This window comes from Copidosoma floridanum, unplaced genomic scaffold (assembly GCF_036245765.1).
Source record: "Copidosoma floridanum isolate Cflo_tuat_1 unplaced genomic scaffold, Cflo_Japanese_pri ptg000006l, whole genome shotgun sequence".
NCBI classification, from domain to species: Eukaryota; Metazoa; Arthropoda; class Insecta; order Hymenoptera; family Encyrtidae; genus Copidosoma; species Copidosoma floridanum.
Genome location: NW_028321883.1, coordinates 24,376,295 through 24,403,686, shown reverse-complemented (window position 1 = coordinate 24,403,686; position 27,392 = coordinate 24,376,295). Strand labels below are relative to the sequence as shown.

Genomic DNA, 27,392 nt, shown 5'->3' with positions numbered 1-27,392 from the left:
AGCGTATAGGTATATAGATACGCGAGAAAATATGAGGATTTGAATGATGATAATGGAGAAAGGGAGGGAGGAAGAGGCGAGGCGACGGTTGGAAGCGTGCGAACTCTGTAGCAGCAACAACAACAAGAACCAAAAGGAGTAAGGGGAGGAGGTGGGCCCGGGGTGAATTTATTTAAATTGCGAGCAATGTTCTCTCGTGTTCAGCAGCTTCTTCTGCAAGCAGGGAGGGACCCGAGAGAGGCCCAGCATCGGAGAAATCGAACAAAGAAAGCAAGGCAAGAGAGAGAGAGCTGCTGCGGCGACAACCTTGTATTGCTCCTCTCTTTCTCTACTGCTATATAATATACTCCTTCCTCAGGTGGATCAGGAGAGTGAGCGCGCGACAGGAGTCCTATATATATATACACACACATATACAAGGCGAGCCCTGGCTCTCCCCCGATTTTTTTTTGCCTCGATCGCTTTTTCTCGGCCCTTGCTCCGATGCTACTGATGATACCTCGTTGTTTTTTCATAGGTACACGTCCGAGGCTGATCCCTTAAGCACGACGCCCCGTACAACCGCCTCGTGAGAACTCGCCATTTGTTCTCGAGGATTCATTACCGATATACCCCCCCCCCATCCAAATGAGTGAGATATATTTATCTTTGTAAGAGCCACGAGTGTAAAAATGATCGATCCACATTGACGGCTACAGCGTATAGTTGGTGCCCCCGTGTAAAGCAGCGACTAAAACCGCACATTTCACTTTGTATACATTATAAGTACATACCCTTGGCGATGGCTCTTCTTCCGTGACCCGCACATAGGTATTCGCGCTCGTGCCGTAATAATCCAAATAATCTTACCCCTACCCTCGGCCACGCACGGCATATATATTTATATAAATATAAATCATCCCGAAGCCAAATAACACCTTTCCTGCGATTTACAGCCTCCGTGAGGGAGTGCTGTATACACTTGGGCGCAAAAATTCCACGCGTGACACGCGCATGCCACAGCTGCAGGTCCCCCATGTGTTGCATGTGTGTGTGTGTGTAAGCCTATATTATAATATAGTGCGGAGGGTAACTACAAGGCATTGCTAGCGAGTTGCCATGGAGGTGTACGCGAGCGCACGCGCCGGATTTATCGACAGCTCGGAGGCACCGCGCGTGTATAGGTATAACACATATGTGTATTGTATACGTACCCTCCCGGTTCGTGTGTATGTATAAACCCATACCGTTATACGCGCTTGATATCGGCTGCACCAACTATCGACGGTGCCATACTGTCAGGCTGGACCGCGAGCTGGACGTGTGGTTTATTCACCTGCTAATCAATGGGTAATTGATGCGAATGACGGCACGCACGACAATCCGAAGGTATAATATATATGTACACAAAATACCCATGGTTTTGTTTTTTTTTTTTTTTTTTTTTTTTAGTTACAATTATACTTTCGGGTCGGTGGATTCGAGGTAATAAAAATTGTGGGCCTCTTAACGACGTTGCAACCAAAGCCAATCGATCAATCCCGCGGATGGAAGGACTTGCACGGAGCTCCTCGTAATTCAGACTCGGGAGAGGAAAAAATGCCAAATCGACCTGTCGGACGAGTATAGACGCGTATATTTATTTATTTAAAAATCGTGTGATATCACGCCACGGAACACGTGTGCGCTGGTTTGACGTCTACATTCCGCGGGCTCCACATGTACAGCCGGTGGGAGAAGAAAGAAAGAAAAAAAGCCGCCGACTAATTGAAAAGTCACGGGGCTCCGGGTGCGTGTATATAAATACGTTAATCGGCACACGAGTGTATACACAGGAAGGCGTCACCTATACGTATAGCCTAGGCTACAAATCATCTTCCACTGCATTATATGGCCATACAGAGGGAATATTATTGAGTCGACATTATGGAGAGGAGCTGACAAAAGCCGGCGAGTGTCGTCGTCCGGGGGGGGGGGGGGGTGATACAACCTCACGCCCTAAGAGAATAGAGAGAATATAGCCAAGGGGGGAAAAAAAAAAAAAAAAAAGGTGAGAAAGAGGATGGTGCAGAGGGGCCCGTGGGTTTCGGTAGCCGTGAATAAATTTTATTTATATTCCATTGAAGGTGTATGTAGGTGTGCTGGTTGCTGGGCGCGCTGTTTCTCCTTTTTTTTTTTTTCTTTTTTTTTTTTTTTCCAAGAGGAGGCGAGCAGCAGCAGAGAGCCGCAGGGTGCTTGCATCCTCGCTCAAGTGATTCACTGCCCACGCGCAAATACCGTTCAGAGTCGTCCCTTTCTTTCTCACTCTGCTGCAGCAGCTCCTCGGCATACTTTTTTCTTTTCTTTTATTTTATTTTACACTTGCCTCCTCCTCCCCCCCCCCTTTTTCTGCTCCTGCGAGTACAAGAGTAATAACGCGCCAGCTCGCGGGAGCGAGCGAGGAATTTTTCAGTCCTGTACATGGCTGGCTGCTTGTGTGTATTCTTTTATTTATATTTTTTTATTCGACACACGTATACACGCCGAGAGGATGGAAAAGAAAAAAAGGTGAGACTCGACATTGGCGAGATCGAGTGTTTTGACGCAGTTTACCATGTAAATCCGAGCCGGACCGATAAATATTGTTTGCGCGCCTTGGCGCGTATACCTTACGCGTGGGTCGCGACTCGGTGTATAATTATATACACAATAAGTAATGGGATGTGTTACCGCAGCGCCAAAAACCTTACATATATATATACACACACTTATACACCGGTGATACACGTGAGTTATCCCTCCGGTAATTATCGAGATGATTAGCTCTACCGCGGTCCCGGAACGTTTACCGTTTTCCTCGATTGCTCGGGCCTGCACTTGGATTTATTTATACCGATACACGCGCGATGTCCATACACGAGCCAAGGTTAAAATATACCAGAGCGGGTGACAATAACAGTAAAGCGTCTCTTGCTCCGCAACGACTATTGATAGTATATATATATGCACCTATATTTATGTGCTTGACTAACGCGAACTAGCCGCTAATATACCTAACGTACGCGATTCCCCCCCCCCCAATACACGTACAAGTTAAAGCTTGGCGATAATAGATTTTTACGATTCTCCTGCACAGGTAGCTGTATATAATGGGTATACATGTATAACTTGCTTTTCGCTCGCGAGTCGGGATCTCCGAAGTATATATAAGTGTACTTGCAGCCGGATATAGTTGTGTAAAATCACTAGATAAACAATAGAATAAATTGATATGATATTTCACGAGCGACAATCAGCCCTGTTTTAATTCAATCACGCTATGTAATACATACGCATCATTTTGTGTCATAGGCTCTGCTGATGGTTAGTATATGTGTATCCACGCGATTGGCAGTAGCTTTGTGTGTCCGATTCTCTCTGTCCGATGATGATGGTGATGGGCACCTTATGTGCTCTCCCTCCCGTTTTTATTAACCCCACGATGATCCAAAGATATTTCGTAGAACAAATATAATATCGATGTGTCGATACCAATTGGGAGATGGAAAAACAAAAAAACAAAAAAAAAAAAAAAATGGGCCGAGCCTATGTGTGCATTAACACACTTACGTAAAACCCGTTAGATCGCGTTGATTGAGAAATTATCGTTTTTTCCCCGTGCATTTATAAGCACAATCAAAGCGGTGTGGTCCCTCTCTCCCTCCGCGCGCTTGTCCGGTACGTGTAATTTGTTGCCGCGCACGAGCCCCATAAATCAAAAGGCCAACTGTAGCAGCGGCACCACCACCGGTAGGAATAATTGCTAAATGATATGTATACACGTGAAGACTGAAATCTAAGTTATGCGCATAAAATGGATGCAAAAAACACTATACCTCCTTTTGTGCACAAAGAGTGACATTTTTTTTTTTTTTTTTTTCAATTTACACCTATACACGTGTACAGCAACGAAGATAAAGAGAGAGGAAAAAAAGCAACCATCGGCACGTAGTTTAAAAGCACGCGCTTATACACCGAGGCATTGTTACAGGCACATCCGTTGATTCTTCCATACGCCATCGCAGGAAGGCTTTATGTAACGCAAAATGGACAAATGTACGAAAACGCAAGGTATAAAAAATCCACGGTGTAACTGGTATAGGTGTACGTGTATAGGAGCGAGGCGAGCGACGATTGATTCTCTCCTCCTCCTTTTTTGCCTCTCATCTCGCGTTTGTGTAAATAAAAATGCAAAGCGCCGCTCGCGTCGATTGTATGGAGATAGGAGGCTGCGCGTCAGCAATCGCATGCACGTATATATATATATACACACACACAGGGGCATCCTCAGGTCTGAAAGTGCATTAATGAAGCAGTCGCACAGTCGCGGATGTACACATCGGTGATGCCCTGCTGCTGATGCCAGGAGCTGCGCACCAGTCGAGGATCATTTCAAAGAAGTAATTTCCACAGATTTATGAGGCTGACGAGCCGATGCGCTGCACTCGTGTACATGCATATTTTTTTTTTTCTTTCAACTCGCACAGTTACGTCGCTTATTTATTTATTTATATACGTTTGTATTTTTGTCCGCGCGCTCATATGAACGCGTCGCGCAATTTCGCGAGAGGTAAAATAATTCATTAAACGGTTTGTCGAGTATATTGCCAAATCGTTGGCTGATATGCTTTTGATTTTTCGGCTTCCATCTACCCAACCATTGATTGTCGTATTTGGTAAAACTCTAGACTTTCACGAGGGATCAATTTGTTGTTTTTTTTTTTTTTTTCCACCTGTGACCCATTTTTTAATCCAACAGAAACGCACCATATACTGTACGGATAAAAAAAAAAAAAAAAAAAAAAAAATCGAGTGGCTCTTTTCCGCGGCTCATTGTTGCGCTGCAGCTTTCCACGGCCACGGGTATCTACAATTCAAGGCGTTATACAAAAGCCGAAGCATAAATCTTGGCTGGATCTTTCAATGGCTCCCGGGACGCGGGTATACACATCCTGCTTAGTTATACCGACATTGATGGGTTAAATTTCCGTATTCTCTGATTCACGTGACTTCTCGTTGTGAAAACCCATCTAAAAATTGTGCGTTTTCCATGCAAGCACATTGGATCGCTATGAAGAGAAATCACTACGATAAAATTTTGGCGATCGCTTATACGTACTTAAGAGCACTCGTATACGGAGGGTACACACAACGAGGGATAAGATCTCGCGAACGAAGGGGACGGCCAAAATTGGGGCGACAAAAACGGGCGTGGGAGCAAAAAAGGGTTTGGATGACGGAAATAACAATATCGAGGCTCGGATTATAAATTGAAATATAGCCGCGGTGGGGGAAAAAGGGCCGAGTCGGGCTGAACAAGAAACACGCGAGCGAAGGAGAGAAAAAAAAGGACACGCGATGGAGGAAACTCGCCGGTGGGAAGCTGTGCGCGAACGGCGGCGGCAAAACTTGCTACGCTGGGACGAAAAAACAATCGGACTCGAGCAAAGTACTTATTATTACGAGCCGGGCGTTTTGTACTCGCTCGGCGTATAATATCCTCCCCGCGACCGAACTGGTTTTTTATTCGCCCCCCCCCCCCTGAGCTGGAGATCGGTTCTCCCGCGCGGCTTTAATTTATTAAGTGCGCGGTACACACGAGCCGCAAAAACGCAAACTCCGCGCGCCGCTTTTACTTCCAATTGAAACTTTGGTGTAATCGATTTGCCCCACCGATGGAGCTGCACACACTTATATACAGATGCCACCGCAAATTTTGGCCAACTCTCGGAAAAATCGCGTCCAATATGCCTACCGAATAGCGTTAAATTATACACACGCGTACCACCTATATACGCTTCAATAAAACAGGGGGGGGGGGCACGTACGTACGAAAGCGGAGGTATGTAATTGCGATAAGTCGAGGCTGCAATCTACCGGGCAGAGATACGGTGTAATGCGCGCCCTGTCAAGTCCATAATATCTCCGAGGAGCCTCGTAGGATTACATTACCATAGTCGTTAATGGCATCATCCTTTCTCCCGATCCTCTTATAAAACGTGCCACGCGCGCTCATGTGTGTGTGTGTTTTACGCGTTACGCGTCCCGTTGGAGTGCACGTGGCGCGCGTCGATTTTCTTTTTTTTTTTCTTTTTTCCAAATCAGCCGCGTGTGTATTTATACACAGAGCATCAGGAGGCGGGATCGAGAATCGGATGAATTTATCGCGGCAGTTTGAGTAACAGCGTCCCGTGATTTCTGCTAATCACTGTACACCTGACGCTCCGCAGATGCATTAACGCAAATAAGTAGCGAGAATTTCCCGATTCTGCAAACAACGGCGCCGCGCTAAACGTCTCATGTAGACCTGCTGTATTTTCAGAGAAATTCCTCGCCGTTATAAATTAGAGGGACATGAAAAAAAAAAAAAAAAAAGGTCGAACCGATTGGCCGTGGCGGTGGCTATACCAGCGGCAAATCAGCGATTTATTCCCCTCGCGGACTCTCATATACGTATAGCTTCGATGCGCGTATAAAAAATATATACACACGCGTTGTGCAGTCGAGGGAGAGGAGCGCGTTCGAAGTGCGCTCCGGTGAGCTTTTAGTCACGGCCGCACCCTGCAGACTCCAACAGATCTCTGCGTACATAGACCGGACCTATAATATACACGCGCCAACTATTGTGATGTATACACATACCTACCTTATACACGGGGGCTCTTTCGCTCCTTCTCTCCCACATAGTTACGTATATTATAGGTATTGTGAGTATCGACGGCATACCGATCTCCCGAGCATCGCTTGTACGTTTACTTTTTTTTCATATACACCGTATTTTTCGGGAATACGTGTACATAAATTCGCAAATGGATCGGTGCATGAGTATACACAAGTGCCGATTTCTTGAGACGTTAGCGAGACGCGCGTGTCATTATTATTACCCGTATGCCGAGATTCCTTCTCCTTCGCGTGTGCGTGTCCTTTGTATCAATATAGGTACCTGTATACAAACTGCGGCCATGCCATATATACCTACACGGGAGCTGTGCACGCGCGACCCACTTGGTTGATTAAGCGATCGTGGCTATCCTACTTATTCGCGGCTCGAAATTTCGCGTTTAGTTCTATATACATATACTTCCCTCCGGGAACAATGGAGTTGTGTCGCGCGACGATAACAGCGGGACTCGGCATCATATGTCTCTGATCCTCGTTTTTTTTTTTTTTTTTTTTTTTTTCTTCTCATCTGGTGAAAGATCGCGTACGCGTACAGAGGAGACAAATTGAGGGGGATGACAAATTTGCTTCTCTCGATTATGGGTAAGCAGGTGGATGTTAGAGGTGAGAGACGCGTACGTCCATAATACGCAACGAGTTCTCCCCGCACACAATGGCACGCCAAAGGTGGCTTTTTCGCTACAAGGAGGGAGCCGAGGAAGGGGAAAAAATAAAAATAAGAAAAAGTAGCCGACTCGCATAATTCAATTTCATTTCCAAGAATCTTCTCATCATTGTTTGGTTACGGGGTATGTATATGTATATATACTTGTATGCCGGCCTATCACAATAAATTGCCGCTATACAGCACATTGTATCTGTAGATGCGCGTGTGTGTGTGTGTGTGTGCTATTTAAAATGGTCCCTCTTTCGCTTATACACGTATATTTATACACTCGTTTGTTCGTTCGCTCGCCTCGGGCCTCCTTTACTCGCAACGATAGGTGTACCGCACTCGCGTATATATAAAACGTACACGTACAGAGTTGTGTTGTATACCTACGGAGACTCTGTTACTTTGCCGTATAGTATATGTAACGCGGTATACGAGCATGTGTATAACCAGCAAGTTGTGCAACAGCAACTACAGCGTCCCGACTCTCTCTCTCTTACGGCGCGTACGCATGCGAGGTGGTGTACTTATAATATATACCTACGTAGGCCTGGTATCCTGTTCGGCTTATTGGGGCAAGGTGGCCAGCCTATATAGTTCCCCTGCCTGCACCGTGATACCGCGCGCGTGCTATCGATGATATAGGGAGACCGAGAGGCTGTATTTTATACACACACACACACGTAATGCCGATAGCGTAACTCATGCAAATACCGCCGTTTCTACTGCTGCTGTGAGGATTGTTTTTTTTTTTTTTTCGGTAACACGAGACCAGATCACCGGTTCGTTTGATAACGCGCGCGAGTGTGTAACCGGTGATCCCCCCGTTGATGGAAACGATGAGAAACCGTTGCTGGATTATCGGCGTATTAACAATCAGCGCCAGAGAGCTCATTACATACGTGTAAATAAGCAATAATCGCAGAGAAAAAAAAAAAAAAAAAAAAGAGCGATAGCCGAGATTGCTATCCACAACGGAGCGAAATACATGAAAATCCTACGGGCAAACAATGCATTTGTTCATATACGACGTCGCGGTTTACAAGTGCACAGCGAACAATAATGATTAATCGCGCCGGCGGCGAGTTTCGCGGAAGGCAACTTTTTCTTTTTTTTTTTTTTTTTGTTTTGTTTTCTGTTCACTCGTGCCGCCGTCTCGAGCATATTAGCGTGTGTATACAAGACTGTCGATGAACGAGAGCTGGAGCAGCGCGTGTACACAAGTGGAAAGGGAGCGTTTGTATACATATTGAAAAGCTCATTCAATTTGTTAAATTAACGCGCCTCTCGAACCGCAAACCGGCAGAGGAGTATTAGTGTATACGGCGACGACATTAATTGCTCTCTCGCGTGGAAAACGCGCCAGTGAACCCCCGAGTATATAATAGTTGTGGGCAGCGCGAAAATTCAACCCGGATTGATATGGGAAAAGAAGCGCGCGAGGGAAAAACAATTAAACAGTCTTGATTTGTACATACATTGCTCCCTCGGGTGAGCACAACTGCAGCGATTCGGTAAATTGAAACGAATAGCGCGTACATAAATGTATGCATGCGTGTGCCGGGACTGATGCTCATTGTCTATAACGTCTTATTAGCAAGTAGGGAGGACCAGGGGGATCGAGTGTTTATGTTCTTTAATTAAAAATAATTAAAAAAAAAAAAAAGAGTCGCGCGTGCATTTTTCATCGAGGACAAGTTGGTGTGAGCGAAACCAGCGTGAAAATAACACGTATATACTTACCAGCCATGTATGGGGGGAGGTGGTGAAAAAGAAAAAAAATTTTCTCGGCAAATCAGCGACTTTCTTCTCGATATAGCGAAGGATGACGAGTCACGCGGACGAGCTGCTGGAGAGGAGAAGGGTATACACATTATAGGCACCGCGTACATGTGCACTCGGCCGTGAGCACTGCCAGCGCGAACGTACACGCGCCGGGGAATAATTAACGATAAATCAACGACTGATCGATACGCCGCCGCGATCGCGGCTACGTGTGTTATATACATATATATGTGCCCTACCAACTCTTTGGCGCTGACGCTGCGGTTGTTGTTGCTCGAGCGATAATACAAGTATTTAGAAAGCCATTTGTTAGAAAGACAGCCTCTACCTCTCTTAGCTCAACTCCGGTGTGTATGTGCGGTTGGAGATATCACGTAGCGCCAGTGTGATTTTGCGTGCGTACATATCCGAGGGAAACCGTGATTGTGAACTTTCGTCGGTAAAGACTTTTAATTGTCATTAGAGTATTGCCGATTTCACGCTCCGAGGACGATTTGTTGTATCGGTACCCGCACGGTGTAAGCTTTCACTGCTCGGAATATATACATATATGAATCCATCGAGTCGTCGTTAGTTAATTTAATCGCGAGATCAAAGTTTTTTTTCTTCTCTCTTTTGCCTCTCAAGCGCGTATAGTTACACGCATATTGCGTAAGCTATTATCCGGAATGAGCGTACAAACATTATTTTCAGAAATAGATACTCGGGTAACTCAACAATTACAATGCCGCGGTCCGTATATTATGTATCTATACATATAAATATACGAAGCGACGGTGATGATAAAAATTACACGCTCGGATGTGCATTAACCAGCCATTTGTTCGCAAAGAAGGCTGCGCGTGTATGTGTAACCTCCGTGTCAATTGATTAGCCCGATAATGATTGACCAGCAGCAATAAACGGCAATAAAAGCGAAAAATACGGCTTTCGATTACTTTTTTTTACACCATCACGTTATTTTCTCGCCGAGGAAAAAACAAAAAAAATCTGTTTTCTTTTTCTTCATCTTCGTACAATACGCCAGCCTCCGTCCGTGCATAATTAAAGTGATTACGAGGTGCACGTGTGTGCTGACCGGCCGGCCCAAGCGCCTCGAGGTTGACTCAGCGCTACGGTATCCTGCGTGTGTGTTTACATATATATGTATATACATGTACGCGCGCGCACGCAGTTACGAAAATTACATGGTTTTATCGCGCATTTATTACCTGCCGATTTTCGCGTTCGATTTTATTTTCGTTCGATCGTTGGAGACTGTCGGGAGGTGGAGTAAAAAGGGGTAACCCCGGCCTTAAACGCAAAGAGCGGAATACAACGCGAGCGATTAAATCGTTAGTGTACTCGCCGAACAAAACTTAAAACGTGGACTTTTCTCCGCGATAAATTGTTATATTGTACACCGCGATGGAAATAAAATCAGAGGCAAAGGTCTTAATTTCCTTACGCTACGGACTCACGCGGTGCAGCCAGGCACTGCAATGTATGTTCGGTAAAGTTGGCCAATACAATACCCCAAAGTCCCATTGATCTCGTGTTCTCTTTTTTTCATTTGCTCGATCAAAGTGGCGTTATACGATACAATGATACCTACAAGCGAAATGGTATCTCTCCCTCGCGGAGTTTTTGTGGGTGTGTATGGCTCGCAACGCCTGTTTAATGGTGTTACAATGCACACGCGATATTAGTATATGCTAATGGGAACAGGGGTCTTATATACGCATATATATATATATATAGGTAGGTAGGTAGGTGTACCCTTTTCCATATGGTGTGCTCGTGTGTATGTGTACGTACGCCAATAATAAATGTTTCGAGTTCTTTAACACAGTCAATTTGTATTTTACGAGTTGAAACGCCATTTGTACGTATATATAGGTATGTGCATGTGTACGTACGCGAACCGCCTGCGTGTGTTGTTGGCTTACTCTCAGCTGGATCGTGCGACATAAATCTTCATTACTTGCTCCACATATCCAGATGAAAAAATAAAAAAGCGTTTGCGCGTTGAAAAAACCACACCGTGGGCCGACACCGGGGAGTTGATGTTTCGCTAAAGTGACTTCGTCGAGAGTCATCGAGAACAATAATAATATCGATCGTACGCGAAAAGCGCAAAAGAAATAGCTCGACTTTGTTTTTTTTTTTTTTTTTTCATTTGTTCTCTTTGATGCATGTATACATAATGAAAACAAACGCGTGCAAGAGTGCAGTAGGGTATATAAGTACATATACAAGTACTTACATTTCAATACAAATGGCCATTAGGTGTGTGTACTTACATTACACGCCAAATACTGCGAAAGCAAACAAGTTAGCCAGAGCACGAGGCTCGACTGCGTTACTATTATTATTATTATTATTATTATTGTCATTTACTCGCGGGGGCCCCATTAAATTGGCTGCGTCGCGCGTGCGCGCCGTTTTGAGATGCTGCAGCGATGCGTGGTACAATATACACGCAGTGAGTGTAGGGAGGATAGGTATATATAAAAAGAGTGTACAAGAGTAATGCCGGTGGGCCCCTTCTCCCCTATATACGATGCCGAGCGTTTAAAGCAAGCCCATATTCTCTCCCCCGTCCCTGTTCTCTTTCTTATGTGCCTATATATACTCCATTTATCCTTCGCGACCCATACCATCGCGAATACCTACATATGTCGCGGCTCTAATCGGGTATGCGTAATTGGCATTATACGCGAGTCACTGGAACCGTCCGATCGACCGGCTGACTTGTGCACTCGATAATTTCTTATCTCGTCCACATGCACACGTGATTTCTGAACCTTTCTTTTTTTTTTTTTTTTTTTTTTTTTTTTTTTCACCTTTACAACTACTGTCGTATAGTTAACATTATTTTAAATTATTTTTCAGATCGAAGCCATCACCAAAGCGGACACAACTATGATCCAGGTGATAACGAGTTGTACAGCAGTTAACACGTAAGTGTGTGGTTTTTTTTATCTAATTATAAACGCGTGGGTACATATTGTAAATTATAAGACACCACCTCGAAACTTGCAAGCACATGCAACACGATCATGAACTCTGGGCAGGTATACTATTAATTAGCGATGTTAATTAAGTGATAATAAATATATTAGCGATACGTAAGATGTGCTCTTGGTCAATGCTAGTCGATGTATCCTCGTCGTTGCAGAGAGGACACACGCACTTTGCGCTCTCAGGACTTGACCCACACTAACACGCCTGTATACGTATACAATATGCTGTTAAAGAGAGCTCGCGCGCTTGCGCTGAAACTCGTCCTCCGCGTTTATATAGGTATATTATTATGTACATGTATACGTGTGCATGCCCGTGTGTATATGTTCAGCTCGGCAACTCGTGACTAATTAGCGATAGCCCCGCGGTATAAATTAATCGATAGCCGACGCGACGCGACGCCAGTCTGCCCTCCCCCCCTAACGACAAAGACGGCGCGTGTACACGTTTGCACGCTGCCTATATCCGCCATTTTCTCCCGTGTGACGCGGCTGAGGTGCGCTTACTTCGTCGGAAGGGCGTTTCTTTTCTTTTTTACTCCTGGGCGCCCTTTGTTCGTCGCTCGCAGAGAAACTACCCACTCAAAGGAAGTTTCGTTAATGTACGAATAACTAAAAAGCCCATACATCGAGCTCAGCCCCCAAAATTGTTGGTTCCCCCCGGTACTTAATAGTAGCGAATCATACGAACGGAGGAGAAAAGTACCGCTATACATCCTCCGGCCCCTTCAATTTTCCACGTATACAATCCACGTTTCGTTTCAAACAATGAGAGCATTTCCCAGCTCGACCCCCGTAGACGCGAGTTCATCCCTTCGTGGGAGGAAAGCTCCTCGAGTAGTCGGAGGCGCCATATATAGGGGAGGAGTACATACCCACCGAGCTTTCACCCCTCCCCCTCCCTAGAGGAAAATCCAGCGAGCATGCGCGCGTCCCTCGGGTTGCGCGCAAGCGTGAGTCGCGTATTGACTTTAGCCCGCTCCCCTGGAGGCGAGCTTTCACCCCCCCCCCCCCTCGCCGAAACAACGGTGCACAGAGAGCAAAGGAAAAATAACGAGCACGCGAGCACCGTACAATATATATACCTGCTGGTGGCTGGTGTCTTGCAATTGATTTTCACGCCAATTTGATTTATTGTTCTCGGGCCGGCGCCGTGCGCTTTACACGCCCTGCACGGCCCTTATTCTTTCCTTCCTCGTTTTTCCTTGCATGGAAGCTCCTCTCGCCTATCTAATAAAGGCTCGCTTTTACTTTATTCGCGAGTGAATTCATGTACGGGACTATAATATTATATAGCACCGCTCAAGATTTATGAACGATTCATCCCCTTCGATTGGCTCGGGCTTGTTTTCCTCCACCCCTGGGGGACGTTTTGCCGTCGCGAGCACGAATCTCCCCGTAACTTTCTTCTCAAAGGTCCCGAGCGGTCAGCGGGGCTATTTCTCTTGATTCCACGTCCAGATATACCTATGGACTCCGCCGTCGGACGGAGAAAGGTTTTATCGCGTGGCGCAATATGTGTGTGTTTAAGGAAAAGCGGTGTACGTGTATTGACACAGTAGTCGATTCGTTGATTTTTTTTTTATCGAAAAAAACCCGCTTTTGCAGCAATCGTCCCCCACCTAGTACATGGGTTTATACAGCACATGCGTTGTTAGATAGTCCCGAACAAAGCTTACCCCCCGGCCATTACAACCAGTACCCACCACCATCCTCATCCTGGCTGACTAGGGGCTGCCGTGTGGCATTAGATGGCGTACATAGGTATACACAATAGACAATGGAGGCACAAAGGGAGAGAGAAGTGAAATCGGATCTCCCCCCGGTGTACCCGTGAAAATTTTCGCAAACCCCTTGAGCGACGAACGGGGATTGGTCCTTGATTTGCCGAGGGGCTGCGAGATCGCGACCAATGATACGGAGCCAGCTGGGTCTTCCCTTCCCTTAAGTATCCTGGGAAAAAAGAAGGATGTATACATACGCTTCCCCCCATCCCTACTTCTTCCATACTCTACTGGTGTATATGGGTATATACATATCCCCCATCCTCACCGCTCCCCGTGGCATATCGATCTATCCCTCTCTCTCTCGGCTCAGCTTTTCCCCGCTCGTGCAGGCGTCGATTCGATTTTCACGCGCGCGCAAGAGCTTAAGCCTCGTTTCTTTTTTTTCTGCGTCGTTTTCTCCCCCCTACACGCCGATGCGGTCGCTCGATAAACAGGAGGAAACTTTTGGCGTCGGCTTATGGTTTTTCCTTCATCCGATGAGGTTTTTCGGAAGATTTTCCGGCTAAGCGTACCCCACACCTGCGGTGGGACGGCACGTACATATTCCGGTCGTACAATCAAAACGTCGAGTGAATTGCCCGTCTTTGGGGAATGATCGATGGGTCATTTATATGTATTTTTACCTCTTCTTGCACGCTGTTGCTCGTAGAGGATTTTCCGCGATTTTTTTTTGTTTTTTTGTTTACATACAAAGGACACGCGTCCAAATGAATTTTCCACCCACGGCGTTCGTGGGAGTATTTAATTAAAGCGACGCTAGCCGAGTTAATCGACCGAATTTTCTAAGCCTTTCCCCTCCGCACGTTGCTCGTAGAGAAATGACGTCAAGTCCGCGTGTTTTCGTGCCCGCGTCACGAAACGGCCTGTACAATACACTTGCACCAACGTCGAGCCGCGCCACGATATACGTCGTGATTGATCGTCCGCTCTCTCGCGGGCTAATTAGCCCCGGCCGTGGGGAGTTTCACCACATTTTTCACCCAAAACCGTGTAGACGCTGCGCTGTAATATACACAGGCAGGTCCTTCTAATGTTCGTGCGGCGAAAGCCAGCCGTGACACCCAGCTCCGAAAGTTAAAAAAAAGAAACGGTGTAAGAAAGACGGTCCCCTCGCTGCTGTCCCTTGGCTCCTCTGGCCTTTTTATGTTTTTTTCTCGCGCGCGTGCCTCGTTATTTATTGAGACACGTAGCCGGCGAACGTGCCCCGAAATATTCATCCTCCTCCATACGCATGTATACACGTACATTACCGAAAAGACCGCGTCCACACGCTCTGAGAGAAGTGTTGGCGTGGCGAGAAAATGGGGGAAAGGATGATTTTAGCGGACACCACCCGTCCAATCAGCGATAAAATTTGCCCCCCTTTGAATTTTCCCGGGTACCCCTGCCAAAGCCCTCCCATGATGATCCATCCCCGGCTATCTCGATCTCTCCTCGCTGTGAGCGCGAGAGAAAAGTGAAGGGGGGCGGGGGTCAGGTTGCCACTGGGCGCGAGGTTCGCGCTCGGGGTTATCTCGCGCTCGCATCTTTTGCCCGGAAAATGAATAGTCGCTGCTACTCACGGGGCTACCGGGGCTGCATTGTCCCGAGGGGCCGGCCACGCCGTACACACACACATACACACCGGTGGCGCATTGTCCAAGGCGTTAAAGGCTTCATATACATGCCAAGAAGGGCACAGTAGGAGGAGGAGGCTTTATGGATATCGGGCCCCTCCGTACAACACACTGTATACATATACATACTGTGCGCTTTACCGTTCTGTGTATATAGTATATATATATATGTACGCGCGTGTCGTCGGCGTAAATCTTGTCTCTCTGCTCTTTCAGCGGCCGTTAGAGTCTCCCTCGGGGACCATACCCGATACGTTTGGAAGAGGTGCGACCCTTATCATTGCGAGCCGTGGAATTTCCTTCCCCGGTCCCGCGCGCACGTGCATGCACACACCGCGAACTCCAAGAATTTATCGCGAATGCGATATATGCCGGTGGTGTTTATCGGGGCCATTTTTCAGCGCTCGTACAGGTGATGAAAAAGAAAAAAAAAAAAAAAACACGCTTGAGCGCCGATTTTCGAAAAATAAGCCCGAGCAGTGGAAAAATATGCGCGTTTGTCGCTCGTGTAAGCGGGCGAAGGAAAGAGAGACGTCTGAATTATGTACCAGATGCAAATCCCGACGGGATTGTCGCATTGTCCGGTACACACCGGCGAGCTCCATCCATCTTTCGGCGCAGCCTCCTCGGAAATTCTTGCCGAGAAATCGGAATTCGCGTCGCTCGCGCTTCAAACACGTGAAAAATTATCATCAATAGCCCGAGCAGAGCCGATCTCGCGATTAATAGCCAAAGGTGAAATTCCTCGAGAAAAGCCATATCGTCGACACGAGAGACGCGATTCTTAAGACCCAAGTCCCACTGGGTTGTGTGTGTACATGTGTACGGCATTGCCGGGCAAACGCGGGAGCTCGGGGTATTAAAGAGCGAGCGAGCCAATTAGGTGGGCGGGCGTCCTCGGAGCTGAAATAAATCGCGCGCTCGAGCCGAAGAGTCGGGGGGGGGGGGAAACAAGAATATCGACTGTAACCTATTAACTTGTAAATTGCTTCCGACTGCGCGGAGCAAAGAAGAAGAGGAAAAAGAAGCGCATAAATTTTCCGTATATAAAGCCCGAGCACGGCCCCAAAAGAGAGAGGGGGGGGGGGGACCCGCGTCACTCCGTCCAAATGGGTCGAAATCAGCAGCAGTTCATAAATAAGCGCGATGCGAAATTACAAAGTCGCAAAGTTCAACTCTCTCTTTTTTTTCTCCCTCTCAACTCACCTTCTCGCTCTCCTCGTCATTCCCCCCCCCCCCCCACTCCTGTACGTACGAGTTTTGTACTGCGCAATTTGAGGTGCGAGAAACACCGTGTTATCGCGATAAATATACGAGGAGCCGGGATTGATAATTCATTTAGCCGCTCTCGTTGGGCAAATGGGTTGGTAAATAAAAGAGTCGGCGAGCGGCTCGTGATAAATCAGGCGAAAATTGGGGCCCCAGCGATTGGGAATAACGAAACCAATCGGCCATACGTGTGCTATATAGTACTGAGAAAAGTCGTTATACGTATACGTTTACCGTATACGGTTTATGTGGATGGTGATTAAAAAAAAAAAAAGTATCAGGGAAGAGTTATTTAACACCAGTATACATACATACGTACAAATATAAAAAATAAACATAATATACGAAACGAGCGATGCGTTGTTATGATGCGAATTAAGCGGCGACGAGACAATCGGAGGACGGGTATTACGGCGCGTGGCGATCGATCATCGTCACCTCGACGCTACTGCGCCACGAAACAATCGCGTACTACACCGACGCATATAGATATATGTATACGTAGAGGTGGAGGAGAGACGAGGAAGTACAACCGTGGCCATCTTATTTGGTACGTGAAGAGGGTAACATAAGATTTTAAAGAAAGAGTTCACAGAAGGGGTATAAGAGGCAGCACAGCTAAAATCCATCCCCCGATTCCCCAGTGCTCTCACGCGTTGTGTCATTGGTCGCGCAACCGGAGCTCCTGCGGGAGCACATGTGTGTGTTTTGGCAGCCCTTCTTTCCCCCTCCCCCTTTTTTTGATCCGTATGGGTGTCCAGCCCGTAGAGTGCGCGGAACACCCTGATGTATAAAATAACAATAAATGAAAAAAACAACATAAAGAGTGTCGAGAGCCGAACAAATGAAACGGCTGCCGCTGTTGTCGAGGCGGAAGAAAAAAAAAAGAAAAAAAAAACAGGGAGAACGGGCGAGCCGAAAAATTTCCCAGCTGTTCGCTGGGCGTTATCTGCCGCGAGAATCAAAGATGGCGAGTCGCTCCTGCTGCTCGTACCTCCTGTGTCGGTATATGTGTGTATATATACATATATTATACCGGTGTGTTTGTGTACGCGAGGCTTCAACCCTTGCTATCCGCGCCCCATCGGGGCCTGCGCACACAGTGACTGACGCTACTACGTACATTATTCCGCACAATGGGAGCCTGCCTGTCTACCCCCCTCCTGCCGCGCCCAGGGGGTTCTCAGCTTAGCTCAATGCGCTTAGCACCCGCCTCGGCTCGTCCCTGTTTGTCGTATGTATATATATACGCCGCTCGAGTGCTGCTCGCCACCCATTTTCGGCTACATTTTGATTTTTTTTTTGTTATTTCCTACGCATAATCTCTATACGCGAGCTAAATCTATACCTTTTTTTCCCCTAATCAAGTACCGATGCATCATTAGACGAGCTTTGTCAAACTTTCCGGCCGAAATTAGCTCGATCCTGTCTGAAACGACACGCTTGTAATACGTGCATGATGATGATTGTTGGTGCCCCCTGCATATGACCCACCAAAATGTCCGCGCGGCAATAAGTACCTATACATAATACCAGTGGGTCCCTCGACGCGGGCATATCAAGTATTGTGTATACACACCCGATGGTCGTGCCGTTGCGCGTATAATATACATCATATCTAAGATCTCGTTCTCTTTGAGTGTAGTTTACGCTGTGTTATGTATTCTTTTTGTCTCCATTATAGACAACACACCAACCACGCATCTGCGACCGAGAGACGTTGGACTCCCGTAGACCGGCCCGAGCCCCCCATGTAACAAAAAAAATATATATTTTACGGCGCACATTGTGCGAAAGACATATGTCACCCGCACGTGGACTCCATCGTGGAAGTACATTATATGCCCATACCGTCGAAATACTAATTTTACGCGGCTACATATATATACGTCTCCCGATGGAGAGATCACGGAGGGATGATAAACAAGCTGTGGCTCAACGGACATGCGGATAATTGTTGCACGCTCGTCCGAATGTGTCTTCTCTCCGCACCCCCTTGTTCAAAATTTCTTCGTCAAATATACTTCCCGTCCATATAATATACGTTCGTCGTTTTCGCGTCGATCCGCAAACGCTCTTACTCCGGCTGGTACACGCGCTCTTTGGCTATGACGCGAACGTAGGATATCATTGATAGTTCCAGATGTAATTCAGATTTCGCTGCCAACGAAAAGCGGGGGGAACCTGTCGAGTCACTGGATGGCCGATAATTTGCGCCGTCCGAGGGGAATACTATTAATTCAATTGAAAGTAAAAGATGTCCGGGGCGCTAAAGCCTCCGGTGTTTTTGCATGAATTTTTCATGCGAACGAGGAAACTACGCGACGAACGAATTTTCAGTGCATTAGAAAGGACAAAAATAGAAATAATTCACGATGCGATAGGGGCCGCAATAATTTGTTAAAAACGCGTTGTATAATTTGTTGGAAACACGAATCGCACACGTGCTCTCTAGGACGCGACCGATCCATATAAAAATTGACACGAAGAGTGAAATTTTTTATTCAGACCTCGCACTAATGAAGGATAGGAAAAAAAAAAAAAATCGAAGCCCCATTACGAATAGCCGGGGCTGAAAACACATCGGAACCGAGCAGGCGGTGAAAGTCCAGAGGATAGGAACGCGGGGGCCAAACATTGTGACGAGCCGACCCGCCCACCTATCAGTCAAACGGTAGGTGCGAGCGGCTACCGGTCCGCAGTACCTACACCCTCGCGTGTGTTGCGTACACGTGGTGTTTGTGCGAGTATACACACGTATAAACACGGGCACACATTCGCGGTGAGAAAAGTCCACACCTCGGCGCCGATTGAGCCGACCTTTGTAATTTACTTGGCTTCCCGTATTATACGTGTACACACATCGCCGGCCACGCACGTATTCATTATGCATGCGGCACGACGACGAAAAAAAAAAAAGCGCCTTTTCACCTTCTCATTTTTTTTTTTTTTTTTTTTTTTTTTTTTTCTTTCCCCCTCTAATGAAGTTCGTTTTATCTCTCGACTCGATTGCACGTAAACGCCGTACATTGAAAATATAATGTATATATATACATATTTGATCCTCTCGCATGGAGGCAATAAAAAGTTTATCACAGGAAGTGTAATAAATTTCGCGAAGCAGTTTATATAGTACCAAGGGAGAAAGAAACAAGTGGAAATAGAGGGAATGAAAAAAAAAAAAAAAAAAAAAAAGGTGCGCGATGCAGCCTAGCCTCGTATTACCATGCCGTGCTCGCGGTGCATTTTAGCCTCATATTCCCTCCTCCTTCCGAGTGTATAAATCGAATTCTCGCGATTGCCGGTCCGCGGGTAAGGGTTGGGGGGGGGGACTACATATCACGTGTAAGAGCGTGTCCGCCTTCGAGTATCGACCAATCCGTTGCCTCGGCACTTCCGCTTTCCCTTGCCTTATGCACACGTACACGCTTGCACTCTCACCTGTGCGTATGTATGCATATATATATACGCCTTGCATGCATTTCGAAATGCACGCGCCCATATTATATCGATTAATCAAGGGAGCCGAGGTGCTACGTCGCGGTGGTGGGCCGGCAATTTCTCCATCGGGTATGGCGAGCGAAAAAGTGAGGTAAAGAAAATTTGGCCAAGCTCCGAGTTAAAATGCTCGCCCAGCCGTTTGTGCGGTAATGCACCTATACTCGGCATGAATAATGCAGCTCCTACAGGTCTATATGTACCTAATTTCGCCTCGAATAGAGATGTCGAGTGCACGGGTGTACTTACGCGGATGATTACCCATTGTATGTAAGTAACTTTCTTTTTTTTTTTGCTACTATTAAAGTAGGTGAGCCGTGTTTCATGATGTGACAATAAAATCCGCTCAGCGAGGAGTTGTCAATATAAAATATGACGCGGAAGTACAAGTGGAAAAGGCATTGAAGTACTTACGAGGCGTCGCTTCGGCTTGATGAGCGGTCGGTTCTGGCCGTTCATCTTGTAGTAGAGTCCGCAGGCGTTGCAGAGGTAGTGCCCGGTCCCGTCTCGTCGCCACAGGGGCGTCGACGTCGCTCCGCAGTTGACGCACTCGCGACCCTCTGTGTTTTTTTTTTTTTTTTTTTTTTTTTTTTGGTAGATCAAAAAAAAAGCCCCCGAGAAAAAATACATTTTGTTAATAATCTCATTGGTTGCTTTGTGCGGTTATTATTCGCGAGTACGCGGCGTCTACTTTTCATCCTGAATTTCTCGAAGCAAGTGGAAAAATCATACAATCATTGGTACATAAAATTTGCTACTTCGGGAAATTCAGGGATCGTAAAGTACAGCAGCCTTGTACAGTATAATATATATGATATTATATGCTTCACGCTCGAGTATTTTCGGTAAAGGTACATTAGTTGGTCCAACGGGGAGGAAACAAAAGCACACGTAATATTATGCGTGTATAATAATGATAATAGTGCAACTAAGCTAGGAAAATACTCGACATGTGCCATTGTGATAGACGCGAAATTTCTAGATAATGAAAGAATTAACAATTGATAAAACTTCGTGTTCCACTACTAAATTACACTACAACCACCACCATATATATATATTTTACCAGCTTAATCATCATCAGAGGTGTGAGTTGATTAATATATATATTTGTATAATAAGTATACAGCATGCAGAGCAGACAAATTACCAAGCGGTTACCAGAGCAAAAGCAGAAATCAATAATCTTATCGAATGCAACCACAACCAGCAACAACAACAACAACCCAATTGTTGAAAAAGTCCTGTGCACATGATTGCCGTTGCGTATACATATTTATATATGTGTGCGCGCGCGCGAGTACACGTATACATAGTCCGATCGACACATTGCAAGGTCAGTTGTTTGGAGCGAAAAGAGGAAGGAGCGTGTATGCGTGGGAGAACCATGGAGATCAATTGGCGAATATGAGAGAGAAGGGGGGTGGGTGTAGGGTTGGAAATTACAGGTTATTTTTCCGGCTTTGGGTCTTCTGTATTTGGTGCTTAGCTGCACGTACGTTAGCTGCACACTTGTACGTGTAATTTTGAGGGATTTGCGGTTCCCCCGCGGAAAAGGATCATTATCGGTGTCTCCCTTGTTTGCCCCTCGCATCTTGATCCTGTGCGGCTGTCGCCGAGCGTGGATGAACCAGCCGATTCTCCCTTTGTTGTTCGTCTCTGGTGTCGTCTCGTCTGATGGATTGTGCGACTAAAATCTCGTCGTCTTGAAAAATGTGTCACGCTGATTGGTTAAAATTTAGCTGCGAAGAGGGGGAGGGGGAAAACAAAAACTCCCCGACAACGCCGTATTCCCGTATTTTCCGGTTTTCTCCGCTTCGGGCTGTCGATAGCATCAGCGATTTTTCAGGACGCACGCGATAGCTCCCGATCTTTTTTTTTTTCTCTCTTCCCCCCTCCGAACGTCAAGAGCCACTTTAAGTTTATTACAGAAGCTAATTTATTAGTAACCGGAGTGAAAAAAACTTTGCGAAAAGTACGTGGGACGATGCGTTTCGGTACAAAAAATCTCGACTGATGGTCCCTCGGTCGCTGCAGGGGAATTTGAAAAATCCAATTGCTGTTTGGCGTTTGGCGGTGTTGTGAAAAATATGGTACGTCAAAAATCAAAATAACAAAACGTAGCCACACCACATTGAATAATAATAAAAAAAAGAAAAATTCATTTGGTGCTCTCGTGTTGTATAACGGCGACATGGATACAGATTGTGCGCGCACTTGTGGGTGCCACTTCAAAAACATTGTTGAAGGAAAAAAAAAAAAAAACAAAGAAGATTTATAAAAAAAAGTCGGTGAGAGGCAAAATACAAAAATCGTGATATCCTCTTTGACACAAAAACAGAGCTGCGTGTGTATATGTGACGAAGACAACGGCCGGCAACGGGACTGCTGTCAAAAGTGTGTGATTTATCATCCATCATAGTCATGAATTTCGTGTCGACGACTATAATAAATATATATATATATATGTATAATATTATGATAAACATGGGTGTGTACAATGTTATATACTGCAAGCGTTGGACGACCGCCACCGAAAGCTCAAGAGAGGATTGAACCAAAAATCATGTGAAATAACAAAAAAGAACCAAAAAAAGAAAAAAGGAAATAATTGTGTTAGTTTAAAGCAGAACAAAGTAATGAAAGTCTGCTGCACTTGACGTCTGATATTCATGAAGTTAATATTAGTTGAAAAAAAAGAATGGTTAGTACGAAGTTTCGGTGAAAACAAAAGAACGACGTCAAAGCACCGCAGACCAGAAAAACCAAACAAAAAAAAAAAAAGAAAGAAAGAATAGCAAAACCGGAGGAGAGTCGAAGCGAGTGTTGTGGTAAAATAATCAATAAGTATAAGTATATGAGTTAAAGGACACGGGTGGCGAGAGATGGGCAATGGTATGTAATATATAAGCAAGGAGGAGCTTGGGGGTGGGGTGGAGGGTCGAGCTTACCGGCGGACGTCCTGGACTTGTTCCTCGGTTTTTGTTGCTGCTGCTGTTGTTGGTGCTGTTGTTGTTGTTGCTGGTGTTGTTGCTGCGAGCCCGGCGAGGTGGGCGTGCTCTGGGCCACGTGGCCGCCTAAGAGCACCTTAGAGTCAGCGGCCGAGAGCCCGGGCACGACCGAGCCGGCAGCCGCCGCCGCCGCGGCAGCAGCTGCAGCGGCCGCGGCGTGGTGATTGGCCGCCGAGGAGAATAGGGACGCGGGCCCGTTGTGCGGATGGTTGTGGGAATGGTGGCTGGGATACTGGAGGTGCTGGTACATGTTGTAGGCCGTAGCCGCGGGATCGTACTGGGATACGGCGTGGGAGCCGTACGCACCCCCGCTCTCCCGACACGAGGGCGAGTTGGGCTGCTGTTGCTGCTGACTGCTCTGGTAATCCTGCTGACTCGCGGACCCTTGACTCGACTGCTGATTACCTTCGCGCTGCTTCACTTGGCCACCCTGCTGCTGCTGCTGCTGCTGCTGCTGATGGGGCGGCGACGGAGCCCCGTGCTGTTGATGCTGCTGTTGTTGCTGTTGTTGTTGTTGTTGTTGTTGTTGTTGTTGCTGTTGTTGTTGGTGGTGGCCGAGCATGACCGAAGGCTTGACGTCGCAGGAGCCAGCGAGGGCGTCCTGGTGGTGCATGAAGGCGCCCATGACCGCCGCGTGGGCCACGGCCGCCTGGTACTCGCTGCTTGCCCCGAGTTGGCCGAGTTGTTGCTGGGCGGTGTTGGCGGTGCTCCCTGTGCCGTTGGTCGTGCTCGAGCTCGTGGTTATGCTGTCGGGGGTGGCGTCCTTGGGCGGCGTCGGCGGAAACGGGAAGGGGTGTCCCGTGGCTCCGGCCGCGTGGCCCACGAGGGTGCCGGCCGTGCCCCCCATGCCCGTGCCGAGGGGGCTGTGGGGCTTGTCCTCGCTCGAGCCGTTCGTCGAGGCCGAGGTCGTCGGGAAGGGGCCCCACGGGTGCAACGACGGGGCAAAGTGCGGCCGGCAGACCTGGCTGATCGGCCCTCCCGTCATACCGCCGCTCGACATCCTGCCTGCAATCACAACCACAATCGTCATTTTAACAACACTCCGACCCATCATACAGCTGCATATTGCTCGGGAATATTCATTCGCTCATATATATATATATAGACGGCATTAGCATGCAAACGGCGCCATGTGTATACATTAGAGTTGGGCGCGGATCGATATATCGATGAGGAGAGGCCCTCTCGTTCCCACCCACCACACTGACGTGTATACCGTCCGCGAGAACTGCACATATACATACAGTATGAGCCAGGGTGTATACTTGGCATCGGGTCGCAAGTTCACGCGGGTCCTGGGAACGAAGCGAAAAAAATAATTTGGCCGTCGTGGGGCCCAAAAAAAAGTGGTAGAGTTGGGGGGGGGGGGGGGACAAAATTTACGAGCCAACCCGTAGGCTCCTCGGAAGGAGGGAGATTGGAAGCCAAAAGCAGCAGAGGGCGACGGCGTGAAAAATTTCCGAGTGACACTTTGCGCCTTGACGCGATAAAAAGTCCGGAGGAAGCGGCCGGGAGAGATAGATGCCTATCGGATTGGGGGTGCATCCGAGCGACTCTGCACTGCGTCTCCATTCCCACACGAGTCAATCATCGCAACGTATGCTATATACATTACTTATATCCTCTTTGGGGTGTGTGTGTTTTGTTCCGATCCATCGAGCGGTAGATCTATACTACCGATCATCCGTATATATACGGGTACACGTGTATATAAATAATCTATACATTTTAATTGGAAGGTGCATTGGATATCTTTCTTATATGTTATAAGTACCGAACACGCGCGCCGATGAGCAACATTGATTCGATGGCGAATCGGAAATAGCTCAGGTGCAATCTGCGAAGCAATCGAGGGGGGGGGGAAGGGCACAGTCCGCAGAGAGTCCTGCATACCGGACACCGGCGGAGGTGTGAAAAATACAGATCCCAAAGCGAGGGGGTAACTGTTTATTTTAATTGTAGGTGACGTTGATTTACGCCCCGAAAACGTGATAAATTACTTTTTAATATATATATACATGTGTGTATAAGCAAGGAAGCTCGCGCGCGTGCGCCTATTACCGGCGGGCTCGGTATAAATATATATATATACAACGACTGTGCGCGTTTATGCGTTTTGCGAAAATATTCTCGCGGCCCAGGTTACACACACACACACACACACACTTACACGAGAGTGCGTGGATCTTGTAAAACGCGCGCTATCTCATTCTCGATCTCTCGCGCGTGTAAATTATAAGCGTAAAACTTCCTCGGGGATTTCTCGCCGCGGTTGGACCTTTTTTTTCCTTTTTTTTCCCTTTCCGCCGACGCGGACCGAATTATTTTGATGATTTAAGATCGGGCGTGCGGACGGAGCGCGCCAATTATAAACGTTGCTGCTTCCTCCTCTTTTTATTTCAATTTGTTTAAATTTAACGCCCCAGAGATAACAATGTCGTTCGTGAGAAAATATTGCGAGGACATGTACCTTATTGAAACAAACGACGGGGTATCTATAGCACCGACAAGCGAGTGCCAAGGCAATCGATCGCAAGGGAGAGAGAATGCGGCCTCTCTTTGGCCGCCATTTTTGAGAGCTGCGCGCATATCTGTTCCACCTCGCTTCGGGGGTATCGTTTTACAGCCGCGCGTGAATAATTTTCGGCCATCTCTCGTATATATTATTGCACATACGAGCGCTTATATGTATATATACACCTCGTGCGCGGGGAAAGAGAGGAGGAAACAATCCCGGGCGATGATTATTTGGGTTCGTGGAAGCGGCAACGCACGGCAAGTTTTGTCCCTCACCCTAATGGCTGGCCATTAGATAGCCCGACACCGAGAGTCACCGGGGGAAAGACGATATCTCTCTTTTATTCTTACCAAGCGTGTAAATTAATGAAGGTTTGGTCGCGGAATGTCGATACCAGCGTATCTATAAATGACGAATGTCGAAAAAAAAAAAAAAAAAAAAGAATAACCCAGGGAGTGTTTGATAGGGTCGGCTCTTCCGGGAGACGAGTGTCGCGCCGCGTATGCGTCTTGCGAGTGCGCGTCGGCGATGAAAAATTCAGCGGAGATCGAGCCGAGCAGATAAACCCGGCCATAACGATAATTGGAGTATCGATCGAGGGGGAGGTAGTGGAATGGAAAAAAAAAAAAAAAAAAAAAAAAACGCCGCACACACTAGTCCGAAGAAAGACCATCACAGTTTTTGGGCCATGGAAATTAAGAGTACAGAGAAAAGAAGGAGAGATCTCAGATTGGCCGGTCTCTCGGTCGATGGGCTTTGGAGGAGGCCCTCCCCTGTATACTCTCGGGTTAATTAGCGTAGGTGCGAATCGCGCGCTCTTATCTCTAGCTGGTGTATACAGAGACACGAGGTTCAAAGGGCGTTCGAGCGATTCAAAGCCACGGATGCGTGTGCACAGATGGCATCTGCAGAGGAGTTAGCCTTTGACCGCGTGGCCCTTTTCTAATTTGGCAAATTGAACGCTCCGAAGCCTCCGTTTCCCGTGCGAATTGTCATTTACTGATGGAATCGACAGGCTTTTTTTTGGTTTGTTGTACATCCGCTGCTGTTGTTTCTTTCCTCTTTTATTCCCTCGTAGAGATATATAATCAAGAGGTTACTCTGCGAGAGACGCGGTGACAAGCATCTCGTATATTTATAGTCTCGAAGGTGTCGATGCAACACAAGGGGGCGGAATTTCTTTGCACTTTATAGGCATCGTTTTTTATTTTTTTTTATTTTACAGTTCTGCCGGGGGTATAATGACACACAATTTCGTTGTCACGCGCGCCACGTTCTCTGCTTTTCTCTCAGAAGCCGACATTTGGTTTTGTTCGATTATAGGTATACAAGGTAAGTTGAAACAAGTATATATTTCGAATAGGTATACGCGTCAATGTATACCACGGGAAAAAACGAAGGGTTGGGGCTGCCTCCCGAAATCTGATGATTATCGGTGATCGGCCGCGCATCAATATTCCACAAGCGAAAGAGTAAGTCGAAGGAGCACCGGGGAGCTCTCGTATAATCGAAAACTTGCGAGTGAAGTTGCAAGAGGATCGCGAAGTAAGTATAGGAGGAAGCGAGCCGATAA

General features: G+C 47.0%; 1 protein-coding gene across 2 annotated transcripts in view; it reads right to left on the bottom strand.

Moving 5' to 3' along the window:
• The window catches only part of LOC106640241 (uncharacterized), a 60,929-nt gene that overhangs the window by 21,333 nt on the left and 12,204 nt on the right, over positions 1-27,392 (bottom strand). The window contains exons 3-5 of one of the 2 annotated variants that reach the window (XM_089598362.1): positions 23,242-24,306; positions 20,705-20,850; positions 16,730-16,738 (exon numbers count right to left, since the gene is read on the bottom strand). In XM_089598362.1, coding sequence (XP_089454488.1) covers positions 16,730-16,738; positions 20,705-20,850; positions 23,242-24,306 — 1,220 coding nt within the window. The remainder of the gene's footprint in view (positions 1-16,729; positions 16,739-20,704; positions 20,851-23,241; positions 24,307-27,392) is intronic. The other variant, XM_014354196.2, reaches the window with a different exon arrangement.